Source organism: Malus sylvestris, chromosome 13, assembly GCF_916048215.2.
Source record: "Malus sylvestris chromosome 13, drMalSylv7.2, whole genome shotgun sequence".
NCBI lineage: Eukaryota > Viridiplantae > Streptophyta > Magnoliopsida > Rosales > Rosaceae > Malus > Malus sylvestris.
Window position 1 is genome coordinate 20,674,062 of NC_062272.1, and position 18,814 is coordinate 20,692,875.

General features: G+C 35.8%; 2 protein-coding genes across 2 annotated transcripts; one reads left to right on the forward strand and one right to left on the reverse strand.

The window, feature by feature from the left end:
• Nucleotides 1–4,612: 4,612 nt before the first annotated feature.
• LOC126597419 (3-isopropylmalate dehydratase large subunit, chloroplastic-like) lies at nucleotides 4,613–10,623 on the reverse strand. The gene is made up of 15 exons (XM_050264220.1): nucleotides 10,391–10,623; nucleotides 10,163–10,294; nucleotides 9,895–10,065; nucleotides 8,998–9,150; nucleotides 8,847–8,915; nucleotides 8,648–8,764; nucleotides 7,301–7,375; nucleotides 7,074–7,151; nucleotides 6,884–6,979; nucleotides 6,589–6,638; nucleotides 5,935–5,989; nucleotides 5,691–5,822; nucleotides 5,501–5,548; nucleotides 5,220–5,378; nucleotides 4,613–4,971 (listed from the first exon to the last, which is right to left on the reverse strand). The coding sequence occupies exons 1-15, from the start codon at nucleotides 10,439–10,441 to the stop codon at nucleotides 4,831–4,833; spliced, it is 1,527 nt and encodes a 508-aa protein (XP_050120177.1). The 5' UTR covers nucleotides 10,442–10,623; the 3' UTR covers nucleotides 4,613–4,830.
• Nucleotides 10,624–17,456: 6,833 nt separating this feature from the next.
• Nucleotides 17,457–18,089, forward strand: LOC126595346 (uncharacterized). Its single transcript, XM_050261670.1, has one exon. The coding sequence runs from the start codon at nucleotides 17,457–17,459 to the stop codon at nucleotides 18,087–18,089; it is 633 nt and encodes a 210-aa protein (XP_050117627.1).
• Nucleotides 18,090–18,814: the final 725 nt, after the last annotated feature.

Sequence of the window (18,814 nt, forward strand, 5' to 3'; positions counted from 1 at the left end):
AGTGGTCATCATCAAATTTAACTGAGAAGCCTTTTTGTAGGAGTTGTCCTACACTTAATAAATTTTGTGCCAAATTAGGAACATATAGCACATCATAGATTAGTTTTGGTGTACCTTCTCGAGTTTGAACAAAGATAATACCCTTGCCTCCCACGTTGTGAAGCTTTCCATCTCCGAGCTTGACTTGTGAATTCACATTTTCTTCAAATTTGACAAAACATTATCTGTTTCCCGTCATGTGGTTACTGCATCCGCTATCCACGTACCATATATCTTGTGGTTCTTGACGAGCGTTGAGATATGTATAAAATAGTTGCTCTAGAGAATCATTATTTTCTGTGAAATTGGCTTCATTATTTTTCTGATATCTGCAATCTCTTTGAGAATGGTTGGGTATTCTGCATCGGGTACACTATACCAACAATCTGCACTTTTGTGCCCAATCTTTTTACAAACATAACATTCAGGGACAAAGTTACCATTTTGGTTGTTTTGATGGCCGCGTCCTTGCTGATTGTTGTTGTTATAGTTGCCTTTGTTGTAATTCTTCCGCCAATGAAATTTACTTTTTCTGTTTTGAGACTTTTGAGATTCTCCTTTTTGTTTGTATTTTTTCTCCTTCGAATCCAATTTGGATTGAAAGGCTTGCTCCAAGGATTGGTCTGTAAACCTATTAATCCTTTTTTCATGTGCTTCCAAAGAACCAATTAGTTCATGGAGTGAAAGTGCAGCGAGATCTTTTGACTCCTTTATTGCTGCAACGACATGATCGAACTTCGGCGGTAGACTGCGTAGAGTTTTCTCTACAATTTTCTTGTCTGGAATTGCATCCCCATAACTTCTAATTTGGTTAACAATTCCAGAGATTTTTGTGAAGAAAACCTGAATGGATTCATTCTCCTTCATTAGTAAATTATCAAACTCTCGCCACAAGGATTGGAGTTTGATGGAGATCACTTTCTGTGAACCTTGGAACTCAATTTTGAGTATTTCCCAAGCATTCTTTGATGTAGTTGCTGAAAGTAATCTTGGAAAGAGATTTTTGCTTACTCCCTGTTGAATTAGGAATAAAGCCTTGGCATCTCTTTTCGTATTTTCTTTAAGTGCTTGCTGCGATTCCGGTGTCGCTCTTCCCGTCGATGTTTTCTCCGGTTCCTCATAACCATCTTCTACAAGATCCCAAAGATCTTGAGAGACAAACAAGGTCTTCATTTGTAGGCTCCAATATTCATAATTCTCTCCATTGAAAATAGGCATTAAATTTTGAATATTTCCAATGGTTGAGGAATTTGAACTTGATGCCATGATTAACACAGCGGAGGGATCGATTGGCTCTGATATACCAAATTTGTTGGAGGAAGATGGATATGAGAGAATATGGAAGAGAGTTTTAAATAGAAAACTGAAGCTTTGTTGATTTCAAATTGATTACAACACTAGGCCATCTTATTGGATATTTACAATAACATTCAGACCTTTTCATAATAGACATAACTCTTGGATTAGTTCCAAGAGTTGCAGACACAACCCTTGACTTCTAATGAGATACAACTCTTCCTAAACATAGCTCTTCTCAAGAGACACAACTCTACTTAACAACTGATACAACTTACAAAGAGAAAATGCATTACGTTTAACAATTTAGTTATTTTATGTTGTCCAAAGGGGGAGCTGCGATCATGAGACAATGTAGCAGTCGACCAAATGTACGTAGAAGCAGCATGCCACACGTTTCCCAAAACTTATTTAGTTTTGTTTGTTTGTTTGTTACCCCCGCTCCTAATAGGTGGGCCGTCCTTATTAACTTGAGCGGTTTAAAGCATATTTAAAGTGAGGTTACAAGAGTAGTGAACAAATTTCAAACACCATACTTCACTTAACCAACCTCGATCACCCATCAATCACTTTATAACATATTAGTGTAAAATGTTACATATAAAAGGGGAAAAAAATGAAAAGTATGATTTGTACTTTAGATTTAACATTGTAGTTTCTATTGAAATTTTAACCAAAGTTAGTAGTGTGATTGTCATGTGGAAGGGGTAAAAGGTGAAAAGTCTAGCGAATTATGCACACTTTTATTTTTTTATATAATGATATATTACCCTAATAGACAGTAATAAATTAGTTTTAAATTTTGATTTTCGTCACGTGGATTCCCAAAATAGAGTAAAGGATAATTGAAGATTAGTAGTGCTATTTGAGGAGAAATTTTCAATGCATTGCGAATGTGCACATTTGAGACATGATTGGGTACCCCAAATTTCAAAATAAAAGTCGTTGGAAGTTTTTTTTTTCAAATATCCAACCACTTGTACTATGACACCTAGTGTACAGAGTCATGTTCTCGGTAAAAAAAAAAATCTCCCCTATTTGCGATACATTTACTTTCACAATAATGGCATATTCAAATTGTTGTTGAGGATTGATATACATTTTAATTCCACAATAAGCGTATTTAGTTACTTGAAATATGAGACTATGAATTAGATGATATAAGAATGTTACCTACTTGTTTACTTATGCCATAAACGACTTCCTCTTGGTCTTACTTGGTTGGTTGTTCAGGTACAAGTGTAACTTGCATATTTTCACTGTGCGAACTTTTTTATTCGTCTAGAATCATCCGTTCATGGTTATGATGGTATACAAGTTTACAACTTAAAAAGTAAAATTGTTAAGTCATATTCTAAAACCCAAGCGTCTAGCGAGCCATTTGGATTGCTCCTAATCTAGTAATGTGAGTTTGTCGCGTCTGTCATTTTTGTGGCAAACCTACATTGGTGGTGGCTTTTGTGTATGTGGTGTGTGAAGTCTAGACTTAGTTGTTTTTGGCTTTTCTTGTCAATCTTGTAAATAAGTACAACACATGCTCTTTAGATCAGTTTTCCTTAGATGAGACTTTAGGATACTTGGTTTATAAAGTAGGGGTTATAGAAGATCAAAGTGCAAATGGTGTTGCTTCGTCACAAGTAAGGTTTGTACATGCATATGCATTTCATGTTTAAATTTTTTATGCATTCTGACGAGTGAAGTTGACCCATCAGAATTGCAAGTTGCTTTTATGTGAGCTGGGCACGCAATTTAAGACACATACATGGGCTGACTGACACCTTTTATATGATATTGAGCTTTTCATCATTGATTTGCTCAAATTGTTTTTACATTTGACAAGTGTCATTTTGTACTTTATTTACAACAATAAAGTTTTTGTTTAATAGTGTTAGAGAATTTCATTTCCTCCTTGGCTGAGATAGATTATATTTTAAAGGAGTATCTTTGTTTTTCCTCTCCAACTCAGATCCCCTAGAAGCATCAAACATTTTTTTGGGTAAAGTTCTTCATTGAATAATCACAAAACTATCCATGAAAATGTTTGCTTAAATCTTCTTAGATGCTCCTTTGTTTTGGGTTAGATAAATTGCATTTTCAAGAGAGTGCCATAAGCTCTTTGAGCTTCCGCTTCTTGTTTCTGTGAAACCCTAGCAGCATACACCTTTTTCATGCCTTAAACTTGTGATAGCTCACCCACATCATATTTGAAAAAGGTTTGCATTGTTCATGGTCTAGATTTTAGTTTCAAATCAATAGACCTTTATTTGGATTCTTAGTTAGTTTCTTATTTCGACTATTTGACTGGAGAAACTGACTTGTCATTTGAATCCACATCTCATATCATCATCATCATATCATTTTGCATTGGACGTGTTGCTCCCGGTGCCACAAGGAGAAGAGTTTAAGGTTGGAGTTGCCTCCTCGTGAAGACTAAAGATGGCTCCATCTTGTGCAAAGTAAGGTTACACAAAAGTAAAGCTGCTTCATAGATTAGATCTTGGAAATGAGCTTGTTGTGGTACTTTGTATCAACCTTATTTGCACTAGTGAATTAGACTTAGTAGAGTCCCCAGCTTTTTAACTGAGAGGTGGGTTTTTCCGATAAAAAACTTCTTGTGTTCTCTGTTAGTTACCCTTGTCCGCATATCTTATTTATTAGCATATGTTACATGCATCCTATGGGTCGTTATATGATATGTGTTTGAGACTAAGTTTACATTGCATATTATGAGTAATGAATTGAATTGTTGTTGACTAGAATAACTCGTAGGAAACTAAGTCTGTTTAATAGATTTGTGCTTGGTTAACTAATGAATTTGTGCTTGGTTGACTAGTGAATTTGACTAGTCAATTCAGCCTACTTTAATTCATAATTGCTTTGTCATTGTTGTTTGCATAATGAACATATATGTGAATGTGTTCCAATTTGTGATTTTTTGTTGTTAGACAGATCTAGGTAGACTTTGACTAGTTAGACATACTAGTCAATTAAGTTTAGTTCTTGCAACTATACTTTCTGTCACTGAAAAACTAGTAACTAGTTAGCTAGTTCATTTGACTCGTCTATTGTGCAAAGTTTAAATTTTTATTAGCAGGATATTCCGCCTAGTACCAATTTGAATTAGTATAAGAGCTTTGCTCTAGTTATACATAGAGTAATCTCTGAGAGTTACTAGTATTGAGTAGCATCTCACCATTGATTGTGATCGTGTTACTGGCTCTTATAACTCACCTCCGTTCTTTGTTGGAACGGACTATATGCCGCATAGAGTGAGAAGTTCACCGACACGCCCTCTTTATTCCATCGTTTCATAAATACATTCTAACATGCTCTAACGATTACACATACAATATGGCAGCTACCCGACAATCACAAGACATAAAACCTTGTACGATGGATGTTATACCCATTATTCCGTAATCTCTGCTATCTAACAGCATTTAGTTGCAGAATATAAAGATGACGACACTGATCAGATTGTAATGATAAAACTGCCTACTGCAAAAACTCTCTCGGGTCGGTGACGTAACCAGTCAAAGCTGACGCAGCAGCCGTATAGGGGGAAGCAAGATATATCTGGCCTTCCTTGTGACCCATTCGGCCTGGGAAGTTCCTGTTTGTTGTCGAGACGCATACCTGCAAAGACAAGATGGTTAGTAATCTACCAGTATTTATTTTCAATACAATTGAAACTAAAACCAAGATGTTCTCCTCGCAACAAGGCTATCTGCAAATTGGGTTATGAACCCCCAAAGGCAGGGAAGTCAGTCCCAATTCTATCGAAGACGACATAGTGAAATGCAACAATGCGTGACGTCCAGCTGCCCCAAGACAGGAGAGCACATTAGATCCTTATGAATGTGTTGCAGAAAGGATGCACTCGCCTGAGGTTCATTTAAGCGTGCATGCGTGTCTTTTGGACCACCCATGCAAGCACCGCAATTGGGACTTGCAGGTGTGTCACATCCAGCTTCCTCAAATATCTGGGAGCAAGTCTTGCCACCAGACCCCGGAACTGGCAGACTATACACGTCCATCCAAACCTGCAGATTTCAAAATATACAATAAACAACATTTCATTTATCATGCCTTTCATAAAATTTCTTAATAAATTTATATATACGGATGTTGTCACCGAAGCACTTAATTCTGTAGCTTGACAAACCTTTTGGGTAGCAGGCACAAGAAATGTGGGAACTTTGACCTTTTTCCCCTGCAGCAAAGGAATTAAATCTTTAAGCTTAAACCAAGAAAAGAGAATTTCCAAAAAAACATTCAGATGTCGATTGAAGTCAGCATTACAGCATATGTAAACAATATCCCAATACTCATGTGACAGAGATTTGACTCCTTACTGATGCTAGAAAAACTCTGGCTGCAGCCATAAAATCCTCTGTTTTTCCACCAGTACAAGAACCGATATATACTCTGTCAATTTTCACATCTTTGCATTCTCTTGCTAAAGCACGATTATCTGGAGAATGAGGCTGGAAAACAATTCTTTTTATGAATTAACCATGGAAGAGAGGCAAAATAACAAATCATTGAATATCTACAAGGGAGATTAAACTATAAGAGACCAATCTATGTGCTGCTCACCTTTGCCACCAATGGCTCCAATTTTGAGATATCAAATCTGTACTCTTTAAGAAATCTAAATGCACACAAAACAAACTCATTAATACAAACGAATTCCAAAAGGCCAAATCTCACAAATCTTAAGTTAGTCAACATCCAATTCTCTTACAAAAAGGAATAAAAGAATATGCATATTATAAAAAGGAATATAAAAGAATATGCGCATCCAAGTCCTAGGTATGCTTAACATCCAATTCTCTTACATCTGCTGTAGATTTACAAATGATGATAAGGTAGTCCGTGACAACCTGAACTAAACTACATAAGATGATGACCACATGGTACTTTAAATGTGACAATTATACTATTATATTTTAAAAAAGATGAACATAGAATGATGTCTCATCCAATAACATAACATTGTCAAAATTCAAATGCACCATCAGTGCGTCAAAAGTCCCTCAAAACCATAGGAAATACTATTTTAAATATCTGACATTAAAACGTTATTAAATCTAAAAGGTGTGTAAAAAAGCATCAACAATAAAAACTAAACATAAGATTCTCGAGTGCATGTCCACGTTGAAAGAAAAATACATGCTTCGGAGTTCAAACGTTATAAACTGGATCATGAAATGGTCTAACAAAATGTGGATAATAAGTAGCATAAACTACCTTGCTTTAGCATCACTGTAAACAGGTTCATAGGGAACAGACGTCTTATCCTGCAATTCAACATTAAACATTATAGCCTGTGCTACACAACATAAATGTATGTGACATTCAAAAAACGAACAAATTTGTGACAGCCACCCACAAAAATATAAAATTAAATTAAATTAAAAAAAAAACCCTAACTGTAACAAGAAAATGTTGTGCTCCCAACCCCATTTTACTGACTCTAAAGGAGGAGGAGGGGAAAGAGAGGGAGAGAGAGCCATTGTAACATTTGAAGATTTGTAGCACTAACCTCAAGGTACTTAAATGTAGTGCTATCAGCAGGAACAATACCATTTTTACCTCCAGCCTCAACAACCATGTTGCATAATGTCATTCTTTCTTCCATCTGTCCAGCACAGGTTTGTGAAAGAGTAATTAACAGATAAAACCAGATGAATGCTTTGATCATACATGCGGTAACAACCATTATATTCACTCACAGATAAGCTTTCCACGGTGCTGCCAACAAACTCCATAGCTTTATATGTTCCACCAGCAACAGATATTTCACCAATAATCTGCCAGATGAAATTCATTTATCAAGGAAACAACAAGGATGGATGTGTAATAAAATCATATGATCTGTCTAACTCTTATAATTTTAACTTCTTTGTATGCTATGCAGACTTGAGTAAAAAAAAATGCCTTGAGACCTGGTTAAACTTACTTGCAGAATCAAATCTTTGGCAAGCAAATAGTTGGGCATTTCACCATCCATCACAAATCTCAATGTTGGTGGCACCTGCAATTTTAGAAGGAAATCAGAAAAGTATGAAAATACAATAAAATTCAAAGAAATTACTGCAAACAACTGTAACATTAAAGTATGAGATATAGAAATACAGCAGAAATTGTGAATCTACAGCTATAGCCTCGATCACTCATAGCTCATACTGGGAAGAGAAACACATTTAGCTTATCAAAAAGCATAATTCTCCCTTTTCGGTTCACTATATGGTGTACTTTCCTGTTTTCCAAGTTTTTAACAATGTCCAATGATTTGTTTTGAGACATTCAAACCTCAGGTTGAGTAAGGCTACAATATGTACCCTTCCTGATATTGCCTTCGATACAGTCAAGTCTAATGGCTTTTATAAAGTCTAACCCATAGCTTCAAAAATCAAATGAAAACCCCACTTCCTAATATCAGAACATAATATAAGATGAAAACATCTCAACTTGGGCTTGCAGACGTGGTACTTGTGCTTAATAAAACTTGAGTATCACATGCAAATGCTACTAGAGCCTGTTGTTTCATATGGCATGTATCTAAACACCGCAAGCAACACTTGCTTCCAGGACATATACAACAATCTAAAACTGTATAAATCAATCTAAATCAACCATTTATTAAAATCCTTTCATGTGCACAATATCAAAGTTTCACAAACTCATCATCCCTGCCAGTGCACTTTCAAAAAACCATCACCACCTTCATGACCACACTTAAACAAGACTAATGAAGGCAGAAAAGTTCTGCAACAAGCATTTAAATCGTATTGGTTGTCACTACCTACTATTCAAAGTCATTTCATATTGTTTTCCCATCACTTATTGCAACATAAATACTACTACTTTCTACAACTAAATACATAGTTCTTGATGTTTGAAGTCAAATACTCTGCCAAAAATCAATGATTCTATCAGTCAGTAGATATAACATATCTGGTGGAAGATCATGATACCAATGACGATGGTTCATTAACCCTTCATTTATTACAAATAACTTAGAAACTCATTATTACCATCACAATTTAAATAAAACAAAAGAAAAGGTAAGAAACAACTCCAAAACCATTGAAGCACTACGGTATTACAATGGCTCAAAATTTTAATACGTGTAGAGCACAGTATGAAAGCCAAACAGGGTGAAAGGGGCCAATATTCACCAATATTATATTAGTGGAAGCTAAACTATCCGTGGAATTAAACCATTCGCATGAAATCCGACAGAGAGTGACAATTATATGTGATCAGAAAAGCAGAAATGCAAACATATTTAAAATCTCCAAACCTTGAGGAGAAGCTTCCCAGTGCCCAATACAAATCCTGCATCAGTGTTTCCGATTCCAGTAGCAAATTGTCCAAAAGCTCCAGCAGTACATGTATGAGAATCTGTACCCAGCAGAACCTGAAGACCAAATCAGGTGTTTGGTTGCTGCTTTGGACTGAAAAAACCATAAAATAATATTGAACTCTTCAAAGGAAAGTACCTCCCCCGGCCTGCAATGACCTTCTTGAGCAAGAGCAACATGGCATACGCCCTTATAATCTGGGTTGGCCTGCCAAATTGTCAGCTAAACTCAATATCCGATGATTAAACCAATTAAAACATGGTGAAAACATAACACTTAAAAGCCACACCTTGAAATTACTTAGATCCTTGATATCATAGAAATACTTGATGTTTTGCTCGGTGCACAAATCCCTCAAGATATCCACATTACGGTTCGCACGTTCATCAGTTGTAAATATATAATGGTCAGGTATGATAACAACCTTTTCACGGTTCCAAACCTGCAATATCGAAACAATGAAGCACTATTTATACCCCATGACAACAAAAACTGCTGTGATTACAAAATCTCAGATATGAAAAATAGACCTTTTCAATAATAATCAACACACATACAGAGATGATGAATAGTGAGCTAAACAAAGAAAATATGTCATCATGCAATGAGTTAAATGCAAATGAATTCCTTCTTTCCTTTATTTCTGTGATTAGTTATGGTTATTCATAAACAAAGCAGTAAGAGAGGACTTGTATGTTGATATGTTGTATTGGCCTTGCAGACAACAAGATGTTTACCCACAGAAATGGGCATGTGAACTAGGACAAGGAGAAACAAAGACAACCTTCTCATTGCAGCCATCCAATGTTGGGTTGGGTCAAGCTACACTATGATGCTATTGTTCCTTGACTCCTGCAGTGATGCGCAGAAACCATTTGGGACACATTCATGCACAATGTTTCTTGTGGCCTAACCTGACGCATAGAAGTAGATTCTCTAATGTAACCATTACCGTTGCTAGAAGAGTCACTCAACGATGACCCGACTTGATCAATGAACCTATTGCTTCTGACAAAATATTTATGCCCACCCCTTTTGCTTATTGGTTTGTAAAGCATGTCTAGATCAGTAAACTAGGCTATTCAAAACCGAAAAATATGGCTGCCGATTGCACTGCTAGTCTTTTGGGTGTTTAATACAGTAATGCATTTAGAAAAACAAAAACAAAGAGAAGAAAAGGAAGTACCTTTGCGTTCTGGCCGAACTCTTTCTTGAAGACTCCAAATGAACCGGGTCCACAGACGTCATGGGTCATCAAAACATCAACATCAACCCAAACATTCTCACCCGGACTCAGCTGGGTTCTCTCAGAAGCTCGAGCAAATATCTTCTCAGTCATCGTCATCCCGGTCTTAACCTGAAAATTAACCAAAACCCAATTCAAAAAACCCGCCAAATGGGGATTCTCATCAATCCTAATTGCAAAAAACCAATGGAAAAAAGTTCATCCTAACCGAGCCGGTGGTGGCGGGCTGGCGCTCCGATTGCTGCGGAGCTATGACGGAGCAAATTTTCTTGGATTTTCTCTTGCATTTCTGACTGGAAATCGGCGTTGCGGAGGAGAAAGCAGAGAGATTCAGATCCTTCTGAGGTTCAATCAAATTCAGCACTGGTTAGTGAAAACCCAACAAAAAAATAAATTGGAAGAAAAAAAAGTTGGAGCCAAAAAAAACAAAAGGGACCTTGTTGCTGATGAAGGAGGTGGACGGCGGAGCAGCGGTGGAGCAAGCCATGGGTGTCAGAATGCGAGTTTATGCGGCGTAACTCTGATGTCTCTGCAGAAGAAGAAGAAAGTGACGAAGAGGAAGAAGTGGAGGAGTGGTGTTTTGGTTTTGCTACTTGTGGGAAGCGGCGGCTGAGCGGCGTGTGTTTTGGAGTGGCTTTGACTGGACATGGGGACGTGTGTAGCTGGTGTTGCTTTATTTTATGTTGTCCAGAGGGGGAGCTCCATCATATGCGACAATGCAGCGGTCGACCAAATTTACGTAGCAGCAAAATAACACACGTTTCCCGGAACTTATTACGTTTATATTTAAAATGTATAACATATATTAGTGCAGAATATTATTTATTAAAAAAGAGATGAAAAGTACAATTTGTACTTTAGAATGGTGTATTCAATTAAGAATTTGAGGGATTTTAATTCTTTTAAAGTGCGTTTTTGGTGTTGAACTATCTTAGACTAGACAAACTTGAGGGTCTAAGTTGGACTAGTTTGGCTTGGACTAAGCAGGATAAAGTGTTTGGTGCAGTGTCTGACTAATTAAGTGTTTAATGCAGTATCAGACTAAATATGACAATTTTCCTAAACATGATTATGGAATATATAGAGCCATTCTACACATCAATTTTCTATAATTACTTGATGGGAAAACTAATGAAAATGATTTTTAATCTTTGCATTTTAATAAAAAAACATACTAACTTTATTTAATGATATGAACAAAAAAAATATAAATAAAAAACACCACTTACGCTAGGCCTGACAATTCCTGACACGAAATTAACGGGTGTTTGGGTCGACCTGATAATAAATCGGGTCGTTATCGGGTAACCCGATAAGCACCTGTTAAGATAACGGGCTGGTTCGGGTATACACGTGAATAACACGATACACGATAAGAAAAATATTAATTTTATAATTTTATAACCATAAAAAAATACTATAATAATTATATATATTAATTTAACAATTTTATACCCCTAAAAACTACAATAATTATATATACATATATATATTAAATTAAATATTAAAAATTGGTGACCATTGGATCGGCTTAAATATACATATCATTCAGTTTCTTAAGAGTTATACGTACAAAATAAATAAATTTAAATCTACTTAATATATATATCATTGAACTTGATAGGATATGAATTCTACGAAACTAATTTCAACGATCCAACCATCAAACTTGTTTGTATATGCTTCGAGATTGCATCAGCAAAAAATCACAAAAAACAAACATTTAGAGATCAAGTAACGAGACAAAACTTTTCGACGGTTATCAACGAAAAATCACGATTTAACGGTTATTTTAACTCCGATTTTGATTATTTTTTACAGCTACACTCCTTAACCCTATATGAATACAATGAATTAAGTCGATCTTCAATTTAAAATATTTACACTAGTGGATATCACAAAATCTTATGTTATACTTAATGAAAGTATGATAAACTCTCAAGTGTTAGTGAATCTATTGTTTTGATGGGATAGCATTCTACGAAACTAATTTCAACTATCCAACCGTCAAACATGTTTGTATATATTTCGAGATCGCATACCCAAAAATTGCAAAAAACAAACATTCAGAGATCAAGTAATTGGACAAAACTTTTCGACGGTTATAAACGAAAATCACGATTTAACGGTTATTTTAACTCCGATGTTGATGATTTTTTACAGCTACACTCCTTGACCCTATATGCATACAATGAATGAATTCGATCTTTAATTTAAAATATTCACACTAGTGGATACCACAAAATTTTATGTTATACTTAATGAAAATATAAATAAATTATAAGTGCTAGTGAATCTATTGTTTTGATGGGATACGCAATCTACGAAACTAGTTTCAACGATCCAACCGTAAAACATGTTTGCATATACTTCGAGATCACATACGCCAAAAATTGCAAAAAACAAACATTCAAAGTTCAAGTAACGGGACAAAACTTTTCAACGGTTATTAACGAAAAATCACGATTTAACGGTTATTTTAACTCTGATTTTGATGATTTTTTACAGCTACTCTCTTTGACCCTATATGAATATAATGAATGAACTCGATCTTCAATTTAAAATATTTACACTAGTGGATACTACAAAATCTTGTGGTATACTTAATGAAAGTATGAATAAACTCTTCAGTGTTAATGAATCTATCGTTTTGATGGGATACTCATTCTATGAAACTAATTTCAACGATCCAACCGTTAAACTTGTTTGTATGTGCTTCGAGATCGCATACGCTAAAAATTGAAAAAAAACAAGCATTCAGAGATCAAGTAACGGGACAAAACATTTCGACGGTTATCAATTCAAAAATCACGATTTAACGGTTATTTTAACTCCAATTTTGATGATTTTTTACAGCTACACTCCTTGACCCTATATGAATACAATGAATGAACTCAATCTTCAATTTAAAATATTTACACTAAGGGATATCGCAAAATCTTATGTTGTACTTAATGAAAGTATGAATAAACTCAGTATTAGTGAATCTATCGTTTTGATGGGATACGCATTCTACGAAACTAATTTCAACGATCCAACCGTCAAACTTGTTTGTATATGCTTCGAGATCACATACGCTAAAACTCGAAAAAAACAAACATTCAGAGATCAAGTAACGGGACAAAATTTTTCGACAGTTATCAACGAAAAATCACGATTTAACGGTTATTTTAACTCCGATGTTGATGCTTTTTTACAGCTACACTCCTTGACACTATATGAATACAATGAATTAACTCGATATTCAATTTAAAATATTTACACTAGTGGATACCGTAAAATCTTATGTTATACTTAATGAAAATATGAATAAACTCTTAAGTGCTAGTGAATCTATTGTTTTGATGGGATACATATTATAGGAAACTAGTTTCAATGATCAAACCGTCAAACATGTTTGTATATACTTCGAGATCGCATACGCCAAAAATTGCAAAAAACAAACATTCAGTGTAACATCCCACATCGCCCAGGGGAGTGATCCTTAAATGTATATTCTCATCCCTACCTAGCATGAGGCCTTTTGGGAGCTCACTGGCTTCGGGTTCCGTAGGAACTCCGAAGTTAAGCGAGAAGAAGGCCAGAACATTCCCAGGATGGGCGACCTACTGAGAAGTTACTCGTGAGTTCCCAAAAATAAAACCGTGATGGAATGGTAAGCCCAAAGCGAACAATATCGTGCTACGGTGGTGGAGTGGGCCCGGGAAGTGATCTGTCCCTGGCCGGGATGTGACAAATGGTATCAGAGCCAATCCCTGCCCGGAAATGTGCCGACGAGGACTTCGGGCCCCTAAGGGGGGTGGATTGTAACATCCCACATCGCCCAGGGGAGTGATCCTTAAATGTATATTCCCATCTCTACCTAGCACGAGGCATTTTGGGAGCTCACTGGCTTCGGGTTCTGTAGGAACTCCGAAGTTAAGCGAGAAGGAGGCCAGAGCATTCCCAAGATGGGTGACCCACTGGGAAGTTGTTCGTGAGTTCCCAAAAACAAAATCGTGATGGAATGGTAAGCCCAAAGCGGACAATATCGTGCTACGGTGGTAGAGTGAGCCTGGGAAGTGATCCGTCCCGGGCCGGGATGTGACATTCAGAGATCAGGTAACGGGACAAAACTTTTCGACGGTTATTAACAAAAAATCACGATTTAACGGTTATTTTAACTCCGATTTTGATGATTTTTTTACAGCTACACTCTTTGACCTTATATGAATACAATGAATGAACTCGATCTTCAATTTAAAATATTTACACTAGTGGATACCACAAAATCTTATGTTATACTTAATGAAAGTGTAAATAAACTCTAAGTGTTAGTGAATCTATCATTTTGATGGGATACACATTCTATGAAACTAATTTCAACGATCCAACCGTCAAACTTGTTTGTATATGCTTCAAGATTGCATACACCAAAAATCGTAAAGAACAAACATTCAGAGATCAAGTAATGGGACAAAACTTTTCGACAGTTATCAACGAAAATCACGATTTAACGGTTATTTTAACTCTCATTTTGATGATTTTTTTACAGCTACACTATTTGACCCTATATGAACACAATGAATGAATTCGATCTTCAATTTAAAATATTTACACTAGTGGATACCACAAAATCTTATGTCATGATGATCGATTAAAATTGAGAATTTTGTAAAAGGAATAACATGCAAGCTTTGAGTTCCATTGGCAATGTTTAAACTTTTGAGAAAGGCTTCACGACCTTGAAAACAAAAACTCTTTCATTTTGCATATCCTGGCACATTTAATATTTTGTAATAGACTAGTAGTGTATGAATGTTTGTTTATTAGGCTCTTATTTTCGAGTGTAGATGTAGTACTTAAACGACAAATGTGTTTTAATGTTTTGAAGTAATATTTATGTGGCAATGTGTGGTATGTGCAAATTTAAGAAAAAAAAATATTTTTCTTAACAGGTCATAACGGGTGTGACACGACACGACCCATTAAGATAACATGTGTTACACAAAAAAGACACAAACACGATAGACACGACCCGTTTGCCAGGCCTAACTTACACTAGGCGCGCATACCCCCCACCTCCACCCCCACCTTTTCACACTCTTTTTTCTTCAAATTTTAGCTATCATTAAGAGAGAGAGAGAGAGAGATATATATATATATATATATATATAGGCTTAGAATAAGAGAAAGACTTTAAATTGAATTAATTTTTTCAGTTTTATTTTTGTAGTATTGTTTCTCAATAGTAGTCAAGCTGACGAGAGATTTTTCAATGTGTCTGAAACACGGGGTGATGAGATTCTTGTGTTAAAAAATTAATAACATAAAATATAAAATTTCCTGCCACTTACATAATAACAATGGTGTACCATTGGTGTTACGCATACAAGGAAAAATTTCTCCAAAATGGAGCTAAAATAATTGGATGGAGAACTACATTTAATTATTGTAGGTGTCTAAAAAATGTGATGGAATTTTAATTTGGTAATTGAAAACAACTTTTTAAGTATAATTACTGAGAACATAATTTTCTCAAGGTTTTGATCTAAATGATCACTTATGGGTTCATCATTTTTGGTGTAATGGGTGCTTTTACGGGGATAAAAAAAGGTCTAAGTTTCAGACCTTATGAAACTGAACGAAGAATTAGACACTATTTATAAAACTTGACCAATAAATAAACACTATTTATGAAACTGGACCAATAAGTAGACATTATTTATGAAACTGGACCAATAAGTGTACACTATTTATGAAACTAGACTAATAATTAGACATTATTCATGAAACTGGACCAACAAGTGGACACTATTTATGAAACAAAACAAAAAATTAGGCATGAAACAAAACAAAAAATTAGGCATTATTTCTAAAACTAAACCAATATGTGGAAACTATTTATGAAACTGAACTATACACTATTTATGAAACTGGACCAAGAATTAGACACTATTTATGAAACTTGACCAAGAACTAGGCACTATTTATGAAAGTATACCAATAACAAGGTACTATTTATGAAACCGGACTAAGAAAGAGACACTATTTTTGAAACTGGACTCAATAATTAAGCACTGTTTATGAATCATAACCAAGAACTAGGCACTATTTATGAAACTGGACTAATAAATAGTATAGTACCGTTTAGTTTCATAAATAGTGTTCAGTTTCATAAATAGTGTCCAGCTTCATAAACAGTGTCTATGATGGACGCACGGATCCCGCACGCCATATTTTTTTTAATTTTTTTATATGAAGATTGTGTCATTTTCATTAAAATTTATGTTCTTTTATCATTTTTATTAAAATTTTAAAAAAATTCATTAATATTTAATTCTTTTTCATTAAATAAAATTATATCATGATTTTTTATTAAAATAAACTTAGCCCAAATCCTTTTCATGAAAACTCCCTTACATGATTATGTGGGTGAACATACAACTACTCTGATAGTAAAACATATTGCAGTGATTTCATACTTTCTAGCAATAAAACAAGAAATTTCTTTACACAAAAAGAAAATTTAAATATTCCTACTTGCTTTCCATATAGTAATGGAAAAGGAAGAAAAACAACAATTTCATAATCCCTCAATTATTAGAGAAATTTTTTATTATGATCAGAACACGAGTAGTACACTACATGTTTTTATATAAGTGGTGAAAAATACTATTTTTTTATGTTATTAACTCTTAAACACATATATTATATCATTTGTATAGTGACACGTGGTGTACCATCCGTGTTCCAATCACATTGAAAAATAACTCCAATTATTGAGGTAGTGACTCTTGTCTGTCGAATTCCTTCATTGACAAAAACAAAGAAAAGCCATCAACATTGGTGGCACGTAATTACAAAAGAAGAACGCCAAAATAAAATTACGAAAAAACAGAACGCAAAAAAGAAAGAAAGAAAATTACTTCTTTCGCTGCCACACTTTTGGGGTTGAAGGCGGAGGAGCTTTGCCCCTTCTCATCATGTTCGAACGCATGTGAGAACTCATTGCTCGAAGCCAATCACAATGCAAAGTATGGATTTTTCTTTCGGAAACGGACGAATTCCCCCAATTCAATTCCAATTAGGATAAACCCTAAGTCCTAATTGGACCAAATCGCAACCCCTTTTGCTCTGAATTCAGGTCTCAACGACATAACCCCAGACGAGGAAGAAGATGAGGGTGCACCAGTCGGCAAGGTCGTCAGGACGCGAGCAACTTTTTGTTTGAGCTCTGGTTTGGTATTGCTATGCTTTGAAAAAAAGCTGCTTATGTTGTGTTGTGAGAATAAGTAGCTGTGAAATAAAGCAGTAAAGTGTTTGGTAAACTTTTTTGTAAAAATACTTTTGGAAAAAAAAGCAGTATGATAGTGTTTGGTAAACTTTTATGTAAAAAAGTTGTGACTGTGTGAAATGACCAAAATGGTATAATACTAGATGTGCTATGACAAGCCACGACGTTGTTCGCTGGCAACATCTTCACCTTTGTCTTCCTTTCACTCCTCATCTTCTCATTTCGCATGGTAGTCGAAAATGGGACCCACCTCCTCACCTCCTTCGTCGACTGCGACCCTTCTCTCAAATCCCTCATCTCCTGCCTCGACCTCGCTGGCGCCAGCAATACTAACCACTGCTTTCCCAGATCTTCAGCTGAGTCCCCTTCTCCTATCTCTCTTTGTCACCGACACCACCCATTTCTTCACCTCACCCACGTCGGAACCTTAGACGACGATTTCTTCTTCAGTGATGACGACGATGCTCACTCCTTCTTCGGCCCTAATTGGATCGCCCCAATCCTCATTTTCTCCTCTTTCTCTTACTCCACCTCCAAATTAGGGTTTAATGGAACTTACAAGACTAGGGTTTCTGAAATTGTGCGCTCCAGCTTCACGTTCAAGGCTGAAAAATTCCCCATTTCTGATGATAGAGCTAGAGGCAGGGATGGCGACGGAGAAAGCAATGAAGGGGAGGAGAAAGGCGGTGATGAAGAAATGGGCGATCGGGCCATCGATTTGCAATTCTTGATCAACGGATTGGAGCTGGGTCGCCAGGACGTGGCAACGTTGTTCTTCCTTTTGCAGCTTCCACTTTTTAGCTTTTTTTCATCTGAAACTTTGAAAAAAAACTGGCTTGGGGTGTTTACTAAACACTAAAAACTCTCCCAGCTTTTTTCCATACCAGCTTTTTATAAAATCACCTTAACCCTAAATCATACCGGACACACCCCGACCCGAATTAGGGCATGCTGGCCATCACGTGAGGGTGATGTAGCCATTTGCACAGTGCATAAGCAATAATGATAATAGAGAGTACGAATAAATGAAAACCAACTCATAAAAGTACTAGTTAAGACAAGTACTAGAATATGTGTGAATACACAATCAGAGCGTAAGTAGCCTAAGTTCAGTCCAGAAGACAAGTACTAATTAAATGACACCCAAAGATGCCCTACATTTGTGATAGTCTGTCAGAACCTCCACTAATCCTCGTGAGCCACCAACGAACAAGCTTATCTAAAACCTAGAGGGGCGCAAAACAGAAAGTGTGAGTGGGCAAAAGTAAAGCTTTTCAAAACCATTTCATTATCAAATGCTCTAACCATTCGCCGTAAAACATTTATAACTTTCCTAGAAATGGAATATAAATATATATACATACATACACACACACACACACACACACACACACACACACACACACACATATATATATATATTTCAATTCATGCTTCACATATCCATATTCATAAGTATGCCATGCCAAAAATATAAAACAGAATAAGTAACTTAGGTGAAAATAAATTCATGGAAAATAACATATTAACCGGAACCCCTGCAGAAGTCTGTACAGTTGAATTTATAGCTTATTAGTCAATCTA

Bases quoted from the DNA above. Each gene is read 5' to 3' on its own strand.
- LOC126597419 (XM_050264220.1), bottom strand. From the start codon at position 10,441: ATGGCTTGCTCCACCGCTGCTCCGCCGTCCACCTCCTTCATCAGCAAC. The intron at 8,916-8,997 runs GTGTGGCTTTTA...ACAATTTGGCAG, and splicing joins AGGATCTAAGTAATTTCAAG to GCCAACCCAGATTATAAGGG. The intron at 6,639-6,883 runs GTTAGTGCTACA...GTTGAATTGCAG, and splicing joins CTACATTTAAGTACCTTGAG to GATAAGACGTCTGTTCCCTA.
- LOC126595346 (XM_050261670.1), top strand. From the start codon at position 17,457: ATGGTAGTCGAAAATGGGACCCACCTCCTCACCTCCTTCGTCGACTGC.